This window comes from Notothenia rossii (assembly GCF_949606895.1).
Source record: "Notothenia rossii genome assembly, chromosome: 4".
NCBI classification, from domain to species: domain Eukaryota; kingdom Metazoa; phylum Chordata; class Actinopteri; order Perciformes; family Nototheniidae; genus Notothenia; species Notothenia rossii.
This window is the reverse complement of record NC_136902.1, coordinates 38,401,655-38,421,435: the sequence shown is the minus strand read 5'-3', so window position 1 is coordinate 38,421,435 and position 19,781 is coordinate 38,401,655. Positions and strand designations below refer to the sequence as shown.

The 19,781-nt window shown below is 37.8% G+C and overlaps 1 protein-coding gene across 9 annotated transcripts; it reads left to right on the top strand.

The window, feature by feature from the left end:
- Positions 1-3,724: 3,724 nt before the first annotated feature.
- Positions 3,725-18,262, top strand: LOC307035778 (uncharacterized protein). Of its 9 annotated transcripts, none has more exons than XR_013807189.1 (9): positions 3,725-3,897; positions 10,663-10,746; positions 12,775-12,909; positions 14,010-14,175; positions 14,411-14,735; positions 15,005-15,065; positions 15,380-15,447; positions 15,698-15,741; positions 16,967-17,042. XR_013807189.1 is itself a non-coding variant. In XM_079675482.1 (8 exons), exons 1-8 carry the CDS (start codon positions 3,859-3,861, stop codon positions 17,025-17,027), a joined length of 630 nt encoding a protein of 209 aa, XP_079531608.1. In that variant the 5' UTR covers positions 3,725-3,858; the 3' UTR covers positions 17,028-18,262. The 9 variants fall into 9 exon arrangements, 3 of the variants coding, with proteins under 3 accessions (XP_079531608.1, XP_079531606.1, XP_079531607.1); XR_013807190.1 differs by having other exon boundaries at positions 3,750-3,897; positions 10,667-10,746; XR_013807191.1 differs by lacking the exon at positions 3,725-3,897 and adding an exon at positions 7,913-9,260.
- Positions 18,263-19,781: the final 1,519 nt, after the last annotated feature.

Sequence of the window (19,781 nt, the reverse complement as noted above, 5' to 3'; positions counted from 1 at the left end):
CATACAGAGTGGTGTAAATTACAAAGTTATGCATGTAAGTATAGATCATGAAGCAATAGTTATAAGGGTATGGAATGATAGAGGACCTATATAGATATAGTAAATTATTATAATCCATGTGGGAAATTAGATCAAAGTATATTAGAGGATGTTGGGGGTTTACTGCAAGGAAAAGTCATATGGTGTGGGGATTTTAATTCACATAACTCACTATGGGGTAGCAGTAGCACAGATGCAAATGGTGCAGTAGTTGAGGAATTTATAGATGACCACGGGCTAGTGTGTATTAACACTGGGGAAGGAACAAGATATAATTGTACAAAGAATATAGAAACAGTCCTCGATCTGACATTTGTGTCTAGTGATATAGCAGGTATAAGTACATGGAGTGTGGTAAAGCATACTACAGTGGGCAGTGATCATTATCCTATAATGACTAAAGTTGGGACCAACATACGTTTTGAAAAGGAGAAGAAAATTCCTAGATGGAAATTGGGAAAGGCTAATTGGGATGCTTTCAAAGTTGTAAGTACAAATAGATGTAAAACACTTCAAGAGGAAAATGATGATGATATAAATAAATTGAATGAGGAGCTCGTTAAGGTTATCATACATTCAGCTAAAGAAACAATTCCGGAAGTTGAAGGAGTTAGGCGCACCAAGAGTGTACCCTGGTGGAATGGTGAATGTAACAAATCCATTAAAGACAGAAATAAAGCATTCAGACAACTCAAACAACTCCATTCTCAGGAAGCTTTGAATCAGTATAAAAGGGCTCAGGCTATAGTAAGGAGGACGATACGAACGCAAAAACGTACTTTTTGGAGGCAATATTGCAATAGTATTGGAAGAGAAGTACAGCTTGCAGATGTTTGGGGCATGATTAGGAGAATGGGGGGAGTTCGAAGGAATTATGAGTTGCCAGTTTTGAGCAGAGGGGACATAATATCTGTCACAAACTTAGGAAAGGCAGAACTTCTAGCTCAGACATTTAAGAAAGTTCATAGTTCAGATAACCTTACAGAGGAAGCCAGGCAGTGCAGAGATAATACATTAATGGAAAACCCGAGAATATTGGATAGAGTAGAAGTGTTGGGGGATCAGGTGGATCTGCATTTTAGTATGTTTGAGTTGAGGAAAGCAATTATTAGTGCTCGTCAAATCACTCCTGGGAAAGATGGTGTTTGCTATAAAATGTTGGAATATATGACGGATAACTCTCTAATCATTGTGTTAAGGTTGTTTAATAGGGTGTGGGATTCTGGCCAACTTCCTTCGGTTTGGAAACAAGCGATAATAGTGCCCATACTAAAGACAGGGAAAGACCCTTCAGATCCATCTAGCTACAGACCTATTGCCCTGACATCGCATTTATGCAAAATCATGGAAAGAATGGTTACAGAAAGGTTGACATATATCTTAGAAAGTAAAGCTCTGTTATCACCATATCAATGTGGGTTCCGTAGGGGTCGGAATACAATGGATTCTATATTGTGCTTAGAATCAGACATCAGGAAAGCACAGACCAACAAGGAAGTAGTGATTGCAGTCTTTTTTGATATTGAAAAGGCTTACTACATGCTCTGGAAGGAAGGACTACTGATCAAGTTAAAATCATTGGGAATTGGTGGTAAAGCATATAATTGGGTTATGAATTTTTTACTGGACAGAAAAATACAAGTAAGAGTAGGTGCAGAATATTCAAGTGTGTATGATGTGGAAAATGGTACTCCGCAAGGTAGTGTATGTAGTCCGTTGTTGTTCAATATAATGATACATGACATTTTTAATCAAGTTCATCCAAGTGTGGGAAAATCTTTGTATGCAGATGATGGGGCTTTGTGGGCAAAAGGCCGCAATGTAGCACATGTTGGAAAGAAAATACAATCTGCAATAGTTGAAGTGGAGAAATGGTCAAATAAATGGGGATTCAAACTGTCAGTAGCTAAGACGCAAGTCATTTGTTTTACAAAACGGCATAAAATTGCTCCTGTATCATTAAAATTGTATGAGCAACCTCTTGAACAGGTAAATACAATAAGATTTCTTGGTGTTTGGTTTGATGGAAAGCTAACGTGGAGCAATCATATAGGAAAAGTTCAAAGTAAATGTAAAAAGGTCAACAATGTACTTCGGTGTTTGGTGGGACAGGAGTGGGGAGCGAGTAGGTCATCACTACTGAACATATATTGGGCACTCATAAGACCTGTATTCGATTATGGGTGTATAGCGTTCATGGCAGCAGCAGAATCAAACCTTAAAAAGCTGGATGTCCTACAAGCTCAGGCCCTGAGGATTTGTAGATGAGCTTTTAAAACATCTCCAGTATCAGCAATACAGGTGGAAATGGGAGAAATGCCTTTAAGGATAAGAAGAGTAAAGTTAATGTTGGCATACTGGGTAAACCTTCAGGGGCATGGGGATAGTCATCCAGCGAAAAGTATTTTTGAAAGACTGCTGGGAGCACAATGAGTCACATTTAACAAGTTTCGGATGGATTGGTGATGTTAAAGCGGCAAGTATAGGATTGAATCAAATACAGTATTGCCCTACAGTTGCAATCTCATCCATTCCACCCTGGTTATTCCCATTGCCAAGTGTAGACCTCAATATACAAAAAGAGTTGAAGGAAAAGAAAGAAATACCAGTATGGCGCATAGTCCAGAATTATTTTGCAAGATATCACTCAGACTCAACAATCATATTTACAGATGGCTCCAAAGATCCAGAGACAGGGCGTGCTGGGGAAGCAGTTTATATCCCAGTGAGTAATTCACATATAAAGAAAAGGGTAACCGACCATGTGTCAGTATACACCACAGAGTTGTTGGCATTGGTATTGGCATTGGAATGGATAGAGGAGAAAGGAATACATAATACTGTAATTGCATCTGACAGCTATTCAGCTTTATCGAGTATACGATCAGGCAGATCTTCATTTAGAATGGACATAATAAATGAAATATTTCTAATTTTGTATAAAATGCAAATCAAAGGAATAGCAACTCGTTTCATCTGGGTTCCTGCTCATGTTGGTGTGGAGAGTAATGAACAGGTGGATATTCTGGCCAAACAAACACTCAGAATTACGAATATAGACATTGAAGTTCCGCTCAGCAAAGCGGAGGTTAAAACCTTCATACATATATATGCGCAAACAACATGGCAAGATCATTGGGACCTTAGTGACACAGGAAGACATCTTTATAACATTCAAAGGTATGTGGGTGATGGAAGGAAGGTGGGGTTTAAAAGAAGGGAGGAAAATGTCATTTCTCGGATGAGAATAGGTCACACAGGTATCAATCATACATTAAGGGTAATAGGAAAGCATCCAACCGGAAAGTGTACACACTGTAGCCAGCCAGAAACGGTTGAACATGTTTTGCTGCATTGCAGGAAATATAGTATTCAGAGGAATGTGCTTTTCCAAACACTGAAGAAAGCAAAATACATTGACTTTTCGCTATCAGGGCTGTTAGGGAAAACATCAGGCAATATGTATTGTGAGCTTATTACGTTTCTTAGAGAAATTGATAAATTAAAAATAATCTAGAGTTTTGGTTTTATTTATTTTTGTTTGTTTTATTTTGTTTATTGTTTTCTGCATAGTCTCTTGTCCATACTCCAGTCCAGTTGTTGGTGGTAATGCACCTAACATTTGGTTTGCCAACCGCCAATAAACACTAAAGAAGAAGAAGAAGAAGAAGAAGAAGAAGGAGGACCCAGAGCGCACGGAGCACAGAGCGGACAGCAGATAACGGAATTGCAGTTTTATTGTTTATAGATTATCAGAACATTTCAAAGGGGACACAGCCACATTGGATTAACTACATCATCATCGTTGTTATCGTTTTAATGCCATTGAAGACCAGTTTAGACCAGACAAAGACAAAGGTAAGCCACGTTAGCATTGTGTAGCTACCTAGCTCCACTTCTTTTGATTTACGTTTTTGTTGATAACGTTGCAAGTGGTATCTTTCAGTGTTGAGGTGGGCACCGTTAGATTCTGTGTCTTTACGATCATAAACGATGTGTTGGATGTGCAGCTGGGATAAGTAATAAGGGAGCTAGGAGTGATTTCCGGTGCATAATAGGTTAGCATTTTTCGCTCGGGGCTAATCCAGAGGCTCACTGTTATCATTGTGGGGCCTAAGAGGATAACAGAGTATTTTTTTTCTAAAACAAAATATTTTTAATTTTTTCACAACAGTTGTATTTGGATGGAATGAATACCTATAGTGATAATTAAAAGCAATACAATTATTTTTACAGTGAAAAGGTCAAATGGAACCGATGGTTTCCAAATTATCCAGAGGTGAGTCCGCCTGGACTTTATTTTTCTAAACCTCTCTAAAAAGATCAAATTTCACTTGTTTTGCATCAATCTTGATACAGGGTTCTTATTATATGTTATAGTTTGGATTCCTAAATATTTTAGTCTACTAACCCATCATTCAAGGGTGGTTTTCACTATAAGTAATGGTTTTTATTTAGGTGGACATTATAATTTACATGTTTTTACTATGTTCCATCTGAATTTACTTTAAAATAAAAACATCTAGATTGATTCTGACACTTCTACATCCAACTCACAGATGTAACCTTGCTTTGAGAGAAAGGATTATTAATTTACCCCTTTTAGAAGTGAAGATATAGTCTTTGCTGTGTTAGTGGCATTTTGGAGCCTGAAACCTGAAAAACAGGCTCAGTGCTTAAGAGGTTAAGGACATGTCAATGAGATGCGGCCTGGACATTGGTGACGTGACAACCCTGTGGTTGTCCACCATGTGGTGCTGTTGTAACCTGGGTTTATCTTTGTGATCAGCAGTGATGAGATCCACCTTTGGCACCTGGTTCCAGCATTTAAGAGGGCTGCAGAACAGGCTCTCGCTCTCTCTCGGCTGCCCTGCTCGGTGCACCAGGACACCGCTCCTCTGTTTGTTTTATTGTTGGTTGTAACCACTGTGTTGGGTTAAATAAATACTTATTTTGGGCAACTCCTGTGTAGAACTGTTTTCCTTATGTTACAAGCAGAGCCAGCTTGTAGTGATGGCAAAATGAAGCTTTGAATGAAGCGTCGAACCACTTGGACAATTGTGTCGGAAATAGGTTCATTTCTCGAAGCTTCAGTTACAGCGACCTCTCCTGGCGAAGTGCAAGGCTGCAGTTGGTTTAACGCATCTTTGCCTTTAAAAATATTCGATACACACACACACACTAAGACTGAATATCATGTTCTATTTGCAATTTAAAGATTGATAATAGTGTATATTGGGTTATTGAGAAGAGACTAGAGAGTGCTTGACATTTTTTGGGGCGGAGAGGGCCTTTTATCAGTTATTAAAGTATTAAAGTTGAAAAGCAATGATGACAAGTTTAACTATTCCGAGCTTTGAACAAGCTGCGCGGAGGATATCCCCGCATCCTAGCCGCCGGCTCTATCCACTGGGCTATCAATTCCTTAGACCATTGAAGTGTTTTTATATTACTCATTGCCTTTTTGTTCACAACTTCTCCACATTTCGAAGTGTTTCACGAGCCAGAACGACCTATTTTTCTTCCTGGCTTACTCTATAATGATCCAATTCAAATGCAATGCCAACAACAACTCAACAGCAACAATGCAAACTACGACAACAACCCACACATTGCGCATTGTTTAGAGCGGTTATAAAGTGTTGAAGCGCTCAAATTTGAAACTGTTTCAACCTGTCACCTGTCAGAATCGAGACGAGGCAGTGCATTGAATCACCTGATTGGACGGCGAACCAGTGAGTTGATTCATTCAGGAAATGAAGCAGTTGCTGGTTCGGACGTCACATGTCACGTGATTTTCATTTAAAGCATATGCAGGACCCCAGTGAGCTCCAGACTATGTGTATTAATTTAAGGAACCATATTAATGATAATACACATCATTTAATGATTAAAAATCATTTTAGGGGGAAAACTGTGGCTCTGTCCATTTCGTTAACAAACTGATAGCCAAATGGACAAAGCCTGATTAAAGCATATGCAGGACCCCAGTGAGCTCCAGACTATGTGCATTGGGTAAAGGAACCATATGAATTATAACGTACATCATTTAAATGCAAAGATAATGACTTAAAATCATTTTAGGGGGAAAACTGTGGCTCTGTCCATTTGGTTAACAAACTGATAGCCAAATGGACAAAGCCAGACTGCACCCAGAGAACAGAATGCTTCACAGCCAGGAAAAGTGATTGAATCCTGGGTATACATGTTTTAAATAGTAGGATACCTCCAGGGCGCATCACCGCATTTTACAAGACAGGGGAGGTGTCTGAATCCTGGGTAAACATTGTTTAAGTGTTTTTAAATGTGTGGAACAGTGTTTTGTCACTTTCAAAACTCTCCTGTCATTGACCGGAGAAATTGGGTCGATGTTGTATTCAATCTGGCCATTAATATTCCAGTGAGACGAAGTACGTACATTGACCGAAGTGATCCAATGTTAATTTTGTCCCAAAACCGGAGCATTCCCTAACCCCTCCCGCAGGACTTGATACGCCCCATTGATAAATAAATGTAATTTTAATGAAACCAGCTGCAATGGATCATGGATCCACCAGGGGGAGCCGTGAAAAGCTGCCACACTGGAACTCATGTGAAATAAACAGCCGATAGATCTACAGGTATCTGATATAGCGGATATTTGTTAAGATCCATATGTCACGGATAGGATCATATTCTGTGCTAAATAAGAGACATGTAATCATTTACAAAACATCACCATGTTTTTATTTAACAAAATAATGTTGTTTAATTCACGTTGGCGTAAGTACAAAACCTTCGTTTTTTCATCAGTAAATGCAGCCCGGCTCAAACAAACGATTTTCAATCATCATCCTCACGATCATTTAATGTATCATATGTTTGCGAATTGAAATGAATGCACTAATACATGTAGTTTAATCCACGTGAGTTTACAACAACAAAAATAATCGCTTTGTTTTTATATCACATCCGACTGGAGGAAAATGCAGCACGGCTCTCACTACGGATAATCCTAATCCCACGGGCAAACAATAATATGTACAGTGTTAATAGTTTACTGTATTATTAGTGTCTAATATTACTGCTATAACAATCACACATTGAGTTGTTAAAATCAGACCGTTGTTTTTTTTTAAACAGTCTGAATGAAACGGCAGCTCTCAGGTGATCAGCTGTGTGTTTACCAGTGTTGGGACTTACGCGTTACAAACTAACGCACACAACTACCTTTTGCGGTAACTAATAACGTTACTAGTTAACTATTCCCATTCAGTAACGCCGTTATAGTTACTGTGATTTAAATGGGTGCGTTACTGCGTTACATTATGTGATCCAACTGAACCGAATCTCCCTGCGGATGTAATTTACAGGCGAATACAGCGATGTCCTCTCACAGTACCATGGAAAAGTGAAAGTGACCAGAGAGGAGTGATGATTGGTTAACGCGGGGTAACATTTCAGGGTAAGCCAATCTGAGACAGAGTTGGGCGGTCCTTGCCTTATGGGGAAAATACACAGACACACAAACACTTGCTAAGGCTAACACACATACATACACGGCAACGCCCACCACCAGCACACACACTATGGCAGATGCAAGTATCAGCGAGAGCAGCAGCGCATTTACAACTTGGAGATATAACCACTATTTTCAATTTGTGGGGATAAAGGACGCACAAAATATAACGGTAAAATGTAAACTGTGTGCAGGACAGAAAGCATTGTCCACATCAAATAACAGCAATGCCGATCTCCTGAAGTCGCCAAAGACCCCACCGTCTCAACCACCGGCAGTGACCAAGATGGAGAAACACCATCAAAACAGCCAAAAAACGATTTTTTTAAATCGCCACATGTGACCCAGAGTCAACTAAACAGATTGATTGCTGAAAATAGTTTGTTTGTCTTCAGTGTCAGTCTCACAGTTTATTATTTATCTAATTGTTACTGCCAAAAGAGTGTAGTTCTTGTTTAATTGTTACACTGCCAAAATAGTGTAGTTGTTGTTAATGTGTACACTGTTGAGATTGACATTATTCACCCACGGATCTATGGGTTGGGGTCAAGCGGCAAACTCTGGGGAAGAGCCGGGACGCCAATGCGGAAGTGCCTCAAACTGCAGTTCATCTAGTGGCCAGTAGGAGCAGTCTGCAGAAGGGAGCAATTTTCATAGACCCCAATGTTAAAATGCCCAACTTTAGAGCAGAATTAAACATGTTTACATCGTGGTTCAAAAAAACATATTCTCTGTATAGTTATATCCCCCCCTTCATGAATATGGATTGGGGGGGTGAATGTTTTTCTCAAGTCATCTGTTTAATTAATATTAAGCCTTAAAGCTTTTGCATAAATTAGGGCGTGGTCACTTTGATGGACATGTACATGCCTCACTGTCAGCTAACAGCAACTTGTCCACTCTGCTAGGCTACAACCATAGAGGCTACAACGTTAGTTAGTTGTAGTTACTGTACTTGACCCTTTAGCTTTAGGCGTGTTCGTGGTGATTGTGCCTTTTTAGGGAATATTGTTACAAATACCCAACCCACTCTCTTCAGTCTGCATACAAATGACACGACTTTACACATTGGAAAATGCGTGCAATAGATACGCTAAAGTCCGATTTTGCGTGCCTATCATACGCCAACTATTCCCATTGAATTCTGAGTCCGAGTTTTGCGTGCATATGAGACACAAATGTATACGGTCGTGTCTGAGAAGACCGGAAGCTGTGTGGTCCATAAAAACATGTTATTAATCAATATCAAGCCACGATTATTGATTTTATTTGTAATCGTATAATGTCTGACTTTTTTTGCCGTCCGTGAGGAAAATAAATGGGGCTCAGAGCCTCAAAATACTGAAATCCGTATTGTTTTTAATCTTTTTTTCTTTCAAATTTGTTATCCTTTTCTAAATAACACACTGTTATTTACTCAACAATAACACACTATTATCCTTGTTTTTATTTATTCGTTTAATTCTATAATATTTGGCTTTTTAGCCGTCCGTCAGCAACTGATTTTCAAAATAAAGTCACCGGAAACAGAAGTAGGCCCGGTTCAAGCTCGGTGATTTGGATGTTGTAGCCGCAATGCACGCTGGGATATGGTGTTTCCCACATAGCACGTTTAGTTAAAGGTCCACTGGAAGCAGCGCAGTCCAATTCGAGAAGGCGATTCGCCATTAAAAGAAGAAGACGACGACGACATTGAACCCTCCTTGACACGGAGTTCCTCGAGGTAAACCCGTTTTCTGTAATGTAACAGTGTTTTTTAAAAATGATTTCAGCTTTTGCATCACTTTACACAGCACCATGTGTCGACATACAAGCTTACGCGTGCTAATTATTTGCTATTTAAACCGTGAACTGCTCAGTTAGCATCATTGAGTTAGCCTTAGCTAACGTCTGTCGTTTTACGGAGCTGTTGCAGTTTAAAATCAATCGATAGTAACATAGTTAATCATGTTATGACATGGTTCTTCAGTTTTTTTTTACTTGGCCTGTGACAGCACCACACACGAACAGACTGTGTTAGTGTTATTAAGTAATGGTAGCCGACTGAACCCGCTTTAAACGCATTTGTCAACCTGATTTAATCCCAAATGAGTGGCGATTTACTTCTTATAAATCATGTTTGGGGAAAAGGCATGTTAATGCATACATCTGTAAGTCTTATATGTCACTTGGTATTCCTGTTTAAGGTGATTATCGTACATAATACTTTACTGAATCCAGATCAGTATTTCGGGTTTTTAAGCTTATATTCACTCTTCGAGCCAATCTGAGATCTGCTCAGATATTTGTCCCATTGATATTTAAACAGACATTACTAGCCGATACACGATCCGGTCCACATAAACTGTGAGTTTAGGAGTAGGCCTATATGGATATGTAATTTATAATTTAAATCATATGTACATGTCGTCCTTTTAACCTAAACGAATAGTGTATAGATAGATACTTTATTCATCCCAAATTGGGAAATTATTTCGTTGCAGCCCAGTGTTATTGGACATTACATATTAATAAAAAATATGTGGAATATAAAATACAAAATACAATACAAATAATTAGCATAAACATCAAATATATTCATATCAACAGTAGCTCGAAAAAGTATCTGAATAATAGAAATATAAAAAAAATGTGTATTACTCTATAATAAAAATCTAAAAGAAAATTATGAATAAAACTGAATATATGAATATTTACTTCAGGAACATAAGAGCAATTTAATATTAAGTACTAGTTTGACTACAGTAGAGTGTCTATCTCAAAAAACATGCATTATATCACGCAATAACAGATACATTTTATGAACAAACATGATTTGAGGTTTATGATGATAGCTAATAGAAAACATCTTATCATGCCAAAAAAACGTTACACAATATGTACTGACTATTACCAGAAATTGAAAGTTATTTATGATATTACACTGGAATTTGTGAATTTTAAAGTGCTACTAATTGAACTTTGATATCACACTTAACATTATTTTGAAGTTGAATTCAATCAACATCATTTGGATTATATCATTTGACTTTAGTAATCATACATGGTTATATGGAAGAATTTTTGTTTTGTGCCATGCCAATAACTATATGTGATACATGTGATGTTTTTGTTTTGTTCATAAGGTAGCAACGATGCCAGGTGGATCCAGAATCCAGTGCCCCCATTGTTTGGAAAAATCAAACTGCGCAAATCGTAGATGCACAAAGGTAAATATAACTATATATATATATATATATATATATATATATATATATATATATATATATATATATATGTCTACTAAAGTATTCATAATACAGTCTATTATACTGTCTCTCGGACAAAGCCATTTTCATACATAAATGACAGTTAGTTTTGCCTATAAATATCTCATTGTTTTCTGCAAAACCCGAACAATAAAAGTGGCGAACAACGTGGTGACTTTTTTCTCACAAAAGCCGGAAAGAGTTTTGTCACTCCACAAATGTGCATCACAGTATAGGTGTTTTTTAGAACATTACATTTACTGCATGTGCCTGTTCCATTGAAAGGTTTGACTGTTGGTTCTTTTAAATAACAATATTTTGATTTTAAAAAATGAATAATATTTTATTATGATTATATATGAGGCCATATAATGGACATTCATAGTGTCAATTAAAATGTGAATTGCTACAAATAGTTAGATAAAGTGAATGTGGCCCCTCTGTATACTGTTAATTAGATATCCTAACTTGGTTAGCCCGCTGAATAAATGATCCGGTACATTTACTCGGTAGCATATTTTGTCAGTCTGTACAATCAGTTGAATTTAATTGATTTTCCGATTCATTTTTTTGGGAAGTATTATATTATATTTAAGCAATAGCTCACGACAGGCCGTGGTATATGCTCATTATATCACAGCTAAGGGGCGTGGTTCGGCCCGACGCGAAGCGGAGGGTCGACAACCCCCTTAGCTGTGATATAATGAGCATATATCACGGCCTGAAGTGAGCTATTGCTTTTATAAAACGGTTACCAAGTGTGGCAATATGAAAGAAAAATACACACTCTAATTTAAATAGTTTTTATTAGTAAATAATGATGTTCAAAATAAAATAGTCCCTCCGTTGCCTTCTGCACAAAACATAGTGCAAGGTGGTTGCTATGCAACAACACTAACAGCAAGCGAACATATTAGACAGAGAGCGTTGATCCATTATTTGGCTGTTTATTTACAATAATGTGTATGTTGCTGTTTATTGTGCATCCACTGAAAAACTGTCCAGCATCAGTGGCATGGCTTACGTGGTCACTTGTATAGGTTGAGGTTGTTCGAGGCTGTTGCTTGGCGTGGCGAGAATATTGCTCCACTTTCTCCGGTCCCCGAGATTGGGCTTCCAGTAGCTCTGGAGAGAGCTTTCACACCTGTGGCCACTAACGGTCATAATTTCTCTGCTTTGTTTCAAGACCCGCATCAGAAAGCTTTTGAATGGTGGTACTTTTCCAGTTGGTCTGCTTGCTCTTCACGTAGCTCTGCATGTCGTAGTTTAGGTGCTTTTTTTTCTGGAGATAGGCACTGCTCAATCCACTCCTCCATACTATAGTAAGACCCCCCCGGAGGTCGAAGTTAATCTTAAATGTTTCCATTTTATGCTTTGTAAGTTTGTTTCGTAACGGAAGAAATTTAAATATATTTATAAAACTGACAAGTCAAATCAAGCAATCTGATTGGTCGATAGCGTTTTTGCGGACCTCTTTGATTACAGATTTGAAAACATCGTTGCTTGCTTTAAAAGTAGCACAATTCATTATGTTAAACCTAAAAGTATCTAGATATCCCTGCCCTAATGCCAAAGGAACTGCACACTGAATATGTTTTGCCGTTTGATGTCTATGTCTGGACCGCTGCGTCAAAAAGGAGGGCTTCTGCCCCGTTACTTCTCCGCTGCTTTCTTGTTCCAGTCTGAAAAGCAAACTGCAGGCAGGCAGTTTGCTTTTCAACCCAAAGGTATACTGTTTTTCTCAGACGCGGAGGGATACTGACTTGTTGTGAAAAGTAACTTACAATTCTACCCGTGCTATACGCTCAGTATATCACGGCTAAGAACCAATCAGATTGCTTGATTTGACTTGTCCGTTTTATAATACAATATATATCGTTAAAAGAAAGAAATAAGCAATACTTTGTTTCCCAACTGTTTATAACTGTCTTTCTATGAGAAAAAGTAAGTATGCCCTTCCTACTCCCTCTTTCCCTCTCACTTCCTCAGTGTGGGAAGATGTTGGAGCTGAAATCAAGGCACACGACCCGTATGAAGGATTTCCGGCAGAAAGCAAAAGACTGGGCCCAAAAAGTACACCGGTTGAGAAATCAATCGAAGATATTCGATCATTCTGCCCTGGTGGTAATAAACATTTTATTTGATTTTGGTCAGCCATTGAAGGTTACTGTCCCACAACATTAGAGAAATATTAATTGAATCTATATTGTACAGGGAAGGAACAACTTTTGAAATGTCATTCAATTATGTGTCAAGATTTCATTAACCCAAATGTATTTGCAATATTTCAATAATTAGCTAGTATAAATATAAAAAATGATACATTGACTTTAGCCCTGTCAACATTGTTTGCCATTCATCCCCACCCCCCAAAGCAATTTTAGACTAAATGTTCTGACTCACCAACCAACATCAAAGAACTAGTAGCGATGTATGGTATCCTCACGTTGCCTACGTTTAAGCCAGAAGGTCAAACACCACACAAATTAAAACCTACTGCCAACTCTCACTTACACTCTGCACCTGCATAAGAGGATTTTATTCTCCATAACAGCAGTAGGCAGAAGTATGTCTTCCTCATTTCGAAAAGGGACAACAAAATACATAAGGCTCTAGAAATAAAGGCAATGTTTGTGATACACTCTTTAAAACATTTTCACAACACTCTCCACTCAGCTTCATGTTGAGAATATCTGAGTAATAGAACGACCAGATGAGATAACAAATTAAAAGACTTTGTGTGAGCCTTTGGACTGTAGTAGTTAGTTTTCCTCAAGTCCGTTTTTCTTCTTGTGCACAGATTTCCTTAAGCTAGCTTATTTTGCAGACAGCTCTGCTGCCAATTCAACCTGTTGAATCATCAGCAAAGGTTGTTGGGAATGGCAAAAAATGCCAATGATACGGGACACACCACAAAAATATGGCCGACGGCCAATGCGGTGTGGTTAAGAGGTGTCTCCTTTGGTTCACTTGTAATGTGGTAGAGTGAATATAACTTCATGGCAGATGCTAATGAATGGCAAAACAGAACAGGAACACAATTGTCTCTTTAGAAAATAGTAGTGGTGTTGCTCTGATGGTTCTCTCTGATTAAGACACACTATAGAGAGTGGACTGCCAACTCTCTTTTTTTAAAGTCTTGCCTTTTTAACACTGCCTGGAAAATCTATCTCTGTCTGTATCTATTTGTGTGATGTTTGTCTATGTTTTTCTTTGTTTTTAAGGTCGAAAAACTGAAGGCCCTTGGGTACTTTCCTCTCCTCTTCTGGGGGAAGTACCACAATAAAAATAAGAAGTGGACGGCCCAGCTCCAGTGCCCCTTCGAGCTGCCACTGGTAGCCCATGCGGTCCTGGAAAAAATGGTTTGCCTTTTTGAAGGCTTTTTAGAAGGTAGTTCACAGCACATTCATGATTCTTTATTAAGTTTAATCCTGTATTGTGTACCTATCCAGATGGATCAGATAGAAATGTCAGTCAGATAATATTTTAGACAACCTAAATTGGTTTTGGGCAATTCATTTATTCCTTTTTCTTTGTTAAACTTTAATATTTTTTGGTTAATCATATTTTCAACCCTGCACTACATCTTTAATGTCTTGTTTGTCTGCTTTGTTTAACTTCAAAGCATGGGATCCTGAGACAGAGGGTCTAGGGCAGCATGAAAGGACTGGAGAAGAAGAGGACCAGACAGAACAGGGGGAGGGAGGTGAAATGGATGAGACTGAGGGAACTACTGAGATGCAGGAGATGGAGACAGAAGGGGACATAGAGACACAGACAGACAGATTAGCGAGTGAAGGACTGGAGAGAGGAGAGCTGGAGGGACAGAAAGACTCAGAGGAAGAGTTTGGACCGGTGGTGGCAGGAGAGATGGAGGCAGGCAAGGAGAAAGAACAGGTGGTGGAAGTGGAGAAAGAAGAGTTTGAGGCAGAGAAAAAAGCAATCGACAGGTAGGTATCAATATAGAACATATGATGTAGAACAATGAGGGAAATCTTGACTATACAATATGAGATAAAGAACGGTTAAAAAAAAGTGCCAGTGTAAAATAAAAAGTAGCACCACCAACTGGCCTCTAAGCCAGAAGATTTTTCACTCTTTGCTTTTCCAACTTTTTCTTAAAATGTAAGTGTTCTCGCAAGTACTTCCCTGGTTTGCAAAGCACAAACCACATGACTATTGCAATTAACACTTGTTTTTTGTTTCTCTTTATAAAAAGAGAGCTGTTAAAATATCAGCAAAAAAGAAGCGAGGCAAGAAAAATCAAAACAAGGAGGAAGGTATGAAAAAAAACACAGGCATTACAGATCTGTAATAAAACAAATATACAACTTTTGACATAATAGTAGTTCTTTTGATTCCTAAAAAAAGCTTTGTGGCACATGGAGATAATCTGTGGTTCACTATGTGGTCATTTGTGGTACCTAAGAGGTGCATTATGTCATATAAAGTATGGGAAAATTATGACATGCATTTGTTTGAGGCCTTACAAATGGTGTTTTTCAATTTGAAAACCCAACTTAAAAGTTTGCAAGACCATACATGATATCAAGTTTTGGATTTATGGACAATTTAATTTCATGTTTCTTTACAGTGTGTGAATATCACAGCAAACTGGACGCGTTTCCAGTGCAATCTGTGTTAAAGACACGTGAAAGTAAGGTTAGTAGCTATATTGTTTGCATGAAGTACACAACAGGTATGGACCTTCAACACAACAAACATAATAGTTTTCAAATTGTTGAATTTTGTCAGAAATTCAACAATTACATGTTGAGCTGTTCTCTGGGAGGTCTTACATTAATCCAAACATTTACCATTTTAAAATCCTGGGGGATGAAATGCAATGAAGTATTGAATTATAAATTAAAATAATTAATATTTAGTTTTTGTCCTCTCTTCTGTTTCAAAGGGCTGTAAAGAAGTGCTGGTCCATTGGCTGCCCTGCCCTGCATGGTAAATTCAGATTTCTTGTTTAACTCAATTGTCAATAAATTGACAGTTCGGCCTAATTAATAATGGAGTGTAACGGGTACACCTGTATGTTTGTATACCTTATGTATGCCCTGTGATCTTTGTAGTGTATCTGTGACTCTGGTTGTTCTCTATGTATACCTGTGTTTATGTGTATTCTCTCGACTGCCCAAGGCAAATCTCTCCCAAGGGAGACAATAAATCTCTATCTATCTATTTAAGAAGTCAGTTTTGCCATGAATTGTGAGTTATTTAAGTTCATGTAATAAGCACCTGCACCATTTTAAGTTCAGAAATCCGAGAAATCAGGGTTGCTTTGTAATTATAGACTGAGAGAACTTAAAGAGGACATAGTCTGTTAATTTCCAGGTTCATTAGTATTACGTTTTTCCTGCTTAAATGTTCAAAAAGCTCTTTATTGTTCTCATACTGCCTGTGCTGCTGCACCTCTTTTCACCCTCTGTCTGAAACCAGAGCCAACCGCTTGGATACGTCCCGCCCCTTAGTCTATTACGTTTAATGTAGGAATTAGTTTCAGTCAGGTGTGTTGGAGAGAAACTCTGGGGGAACTTTTTCTATTAAGCTTTTGCAGTCCCTTTACATTCACAATTACGTAATCAACACACTACTGGAAATGGAAAACCCCAAAAAGCACTATTGGGCCCTTTTTAATATGTGGCATTGGTGATAGCCTAAAGAGAGATGTAGCTTTGTCAACACCTAAATCTACTGTTAAGTGTGTTTTTACTAATAATAGTTATGAAGACTTAAATGACATGCTAAATTGTGACCAGCTTGAATGTCAACAATGTCCAATATGCAGTTATGGTCATCATTATTGTTGAAGGAATCAGTTGAACTGCTTATCATACAATTCAAATAATGCAGTATGGTTTGGGGTAAACAACGTTTAAAATATTGCTGTCCCACAGACAACATTTTAAAAAAAAACACGCTGAATACGTTTCGGTGGTTGGAAGCTTAGCAGCATAAGGATCACCCTCAGTTTCCTTGGAAAGTCGGAACAAGAGTAGGCACTAAAGGCCCGACCGACAGGCCTAGCATCCAGGATTTGAAAACAGACCGTTATGTGTATGGCCCTTCTTAGGGTTGAGAAGACATTTGAAAGGATTTTGTATACTCAACATATTTCAGAAATTGAAAAAAAATGTCTCACTGTTTTTTTTTTGCCTTGTTTTTCTTTTAGCAAAAAGACCTGGCCACCATCCTGGGAACTGCACATGAATATAAACATGACAGTGTCCTAAATTTTCGTTGTTGTGTTGTAAGTTATGAAGTTCTGTTGACGAACTAGTTCATTTAAAAAATCTCATAAATAAATCATATATAAATATATTTGAAATCAAAATCAAAGTATTTGTTTATAAACATCTGTTTCATCATTTACAGTGTTAGCAAGGCACTCACCATATTGTTCAATACAGTCGTGATTGATACAAGTTATGATTGATAAAACTAGTAAATCTGTCAGATTTGACCCGAAGACAACAACCCAACTTTGTAGGCTGGTTTTTTTCCTCATTGCTATTGATATCAATTAAGAAATTAACTTATAGGGACAACCATAGCTGGTCAGGGTCAGGAACTTTCCAAAAACGACAGATCTTATAGGACAAAGTTTATTGCTCACCTCTGTCCGGCAGAAGCCTCTTTCAGGTGTAGATTCTGAGACCATTTGGGACTGCAGCCTCAAGTATTTTGAATAGTTGATTGTTTGATGGCAGGAGATCTTTAAGGTATAAAAACATTTTATGCCTTCAGATATGGGCTTTATACCTTTTTTAACTACAAAATACACAAAGATATAGACTGAGGGTCAGGATTAGATAACACTGCTGTATTCAACCCGGTATCAGGGCAAGACGTGAACATGTGACGATTTACCATGCTGGGAGACGTTAAGATGTCACGATTTCGTCCCTTCAAACGTGACAGTTACACGGTATTGTGAACATGGAGAACCAGTGGAGAAATACCCGGAAGTGCCAAGCAAATAAAATAATTCTTTATTCCGAGTGTGCTTGCTTTTCTCTTTGGAAGTCATCACTGTTGGGGAAATATTTTCCAAGGTCCATAACTTTGACCCAGTTTATCAGTTCAAACTGTCCTGACTGAGCACACGCACCTGTAACCTTGGCTGCTGTGCTCTCAGTGTTCTGTCTCCCTGTTCCTGCCTGTTGGATCAGCTGATACAGGAGTTATGATTATATCTTGTTATGCACAAAGTAGATTATTCTCTCTGAACTAGCTAAATACATGGGTCTAGGGTAGAGTTCTTCAGAATTGACATGGCAACTCTACCGTGAAGTCAGAACCTCTGGCTGCTGTGACATGTGATGTGAATTCTCCGGACGATACTCCTAAATAAACTATCAGTGTTTGACATCAAAGCTCCTGCTCTCCTCATGTCTCTCCGAGTCCTGACTCTCCATTGCTACAGAGGTTTCCATTACAATCACATAAATGCATTGTAATACACGGTTCGGCTGCATTAAATATTACACATCTGCCATAGTTATTTATTTATAGAGCTCTGACGAGAAGACTTCTGGACAAACTGAATAACTGCCGCCGAAACTGAATACGTGACGTGGATCATAAATATATCAACAATTAAACAACATCTTACATTTATTTTCACAAAATACGTCTCCTTGCAGAATAAATACTAATTCGGCTGAATTTTATATTTGATATATATTTGGTAGATAGGCTTTATTTACCCCATAATGGTGTACAGCTAGATAGATAGAAAAGGATACCTAGTGGTTAAAGCTCGCTATTGAATATTTTAGGGGGAAAGTAGAAATTATAGAAATATAGAAAGAATAGAAAAAATCAAGAAGATGCTGTAAGTGATCTCTACAATAAAACTGTTTAGTGCCGGATGTACAAAGATATTAATAGGAGGATGTGCAAAACAGACAAACTAATAAGGCACTATATGTATTTTACTCTTATAAGATGTATGTAGATAGTATAATGAATGTGCAGAATAGGACAGTTTATTGTTGAGGAACCTGCAACCCAAGCTTTTCATTCATTGCATAACGTTTTTTATGTAGTTGTGTATATGATACTGTATGTCAATAAACCACAATCCTGAAAGGGATGTGCAAAATAGCCATTATATACAGTCTTTAATTAACTATTAGTAGAGAATAACAAGTAATGAATATACTTTATAGGGATCTGCAGATAAATGTTTAGTCTTTTCAAGCACCAACTATCAAATATCTCTCCTGATTGTTGGCACTTGACAATCACTTTCCCTGAATTTTACTCAGGTGTAACTGAAGTCTGATTTAAGGGTTGTTTATATTTCACATCATTAATCAGAATGTGGTCTAGTTAATAAAACATAATATCAAACATAATATTACTATTAACTTTATTGTGAAATAAATACACACAGCATACAATGCCATATTAACATAATGTGTATTATTAGTGTAGGACACGTATGCATGTATAACATCTGAATATGTGTAGTTTTATTCAAGTTTTCACATAATTTTACAGGATATTGCTATAATATTTCACATTAATATCTGATTTGCAGACAGAAAGGTATATCCGTCATTTAACGCTAAGCTATTGAAATTCTGATTCCATAGATGTGTCTCCCATCACCCAACACCCCTGAATATTCTCTCAACTCAGTAATTACATTCTTATATTCAAAGAAAATAAAAAGAAATACAAGTCCCTGTCTGTCAGCTGTGCACCATTATGGTGTAAATACAGCCTATCTACCGATTGGGTCAAATATAAAAGTCAGCCGAATTAGTGTTGATACTGCGAGGAGATGCATTCTGTGAAAATAAATTGAAGATGTTGTTTAATTGTTGATATATTTATGATCCACGTCACGTATTTTTCGGCGGCAGTTCTTCAGTTTGTCCAGAAGTCTTCTCATCAGGGCTCTATAAAGAGAGAACAACGGCAGATGTCTAATATTTAATGCAGCCGAACCGTGTATTATAATGCATTTATGTGAT

Coding starts and splice junctions, on each gene's coding strand:
- LOC307035778 (XM_079675480.1), top strand. CDS start 3,859: ATGCCATTGAAGACCAGTTTAGACCAGACAAAGACAAAG. Junction 14,176..14,410: donor TTTTGAAGGCTTTTTAGAAG/GTAGTTCACAGC, acceptor TTAACTTCAAAG/CATGGGATCCTGAGACAGAG. Junction 15,066..15,379: donor AAATCAAAACAAGGAGGAAG/GTATGAAAAAAA, acceptor GTTTCTTTACAG/TGTGTGAATATCACAGCAAA.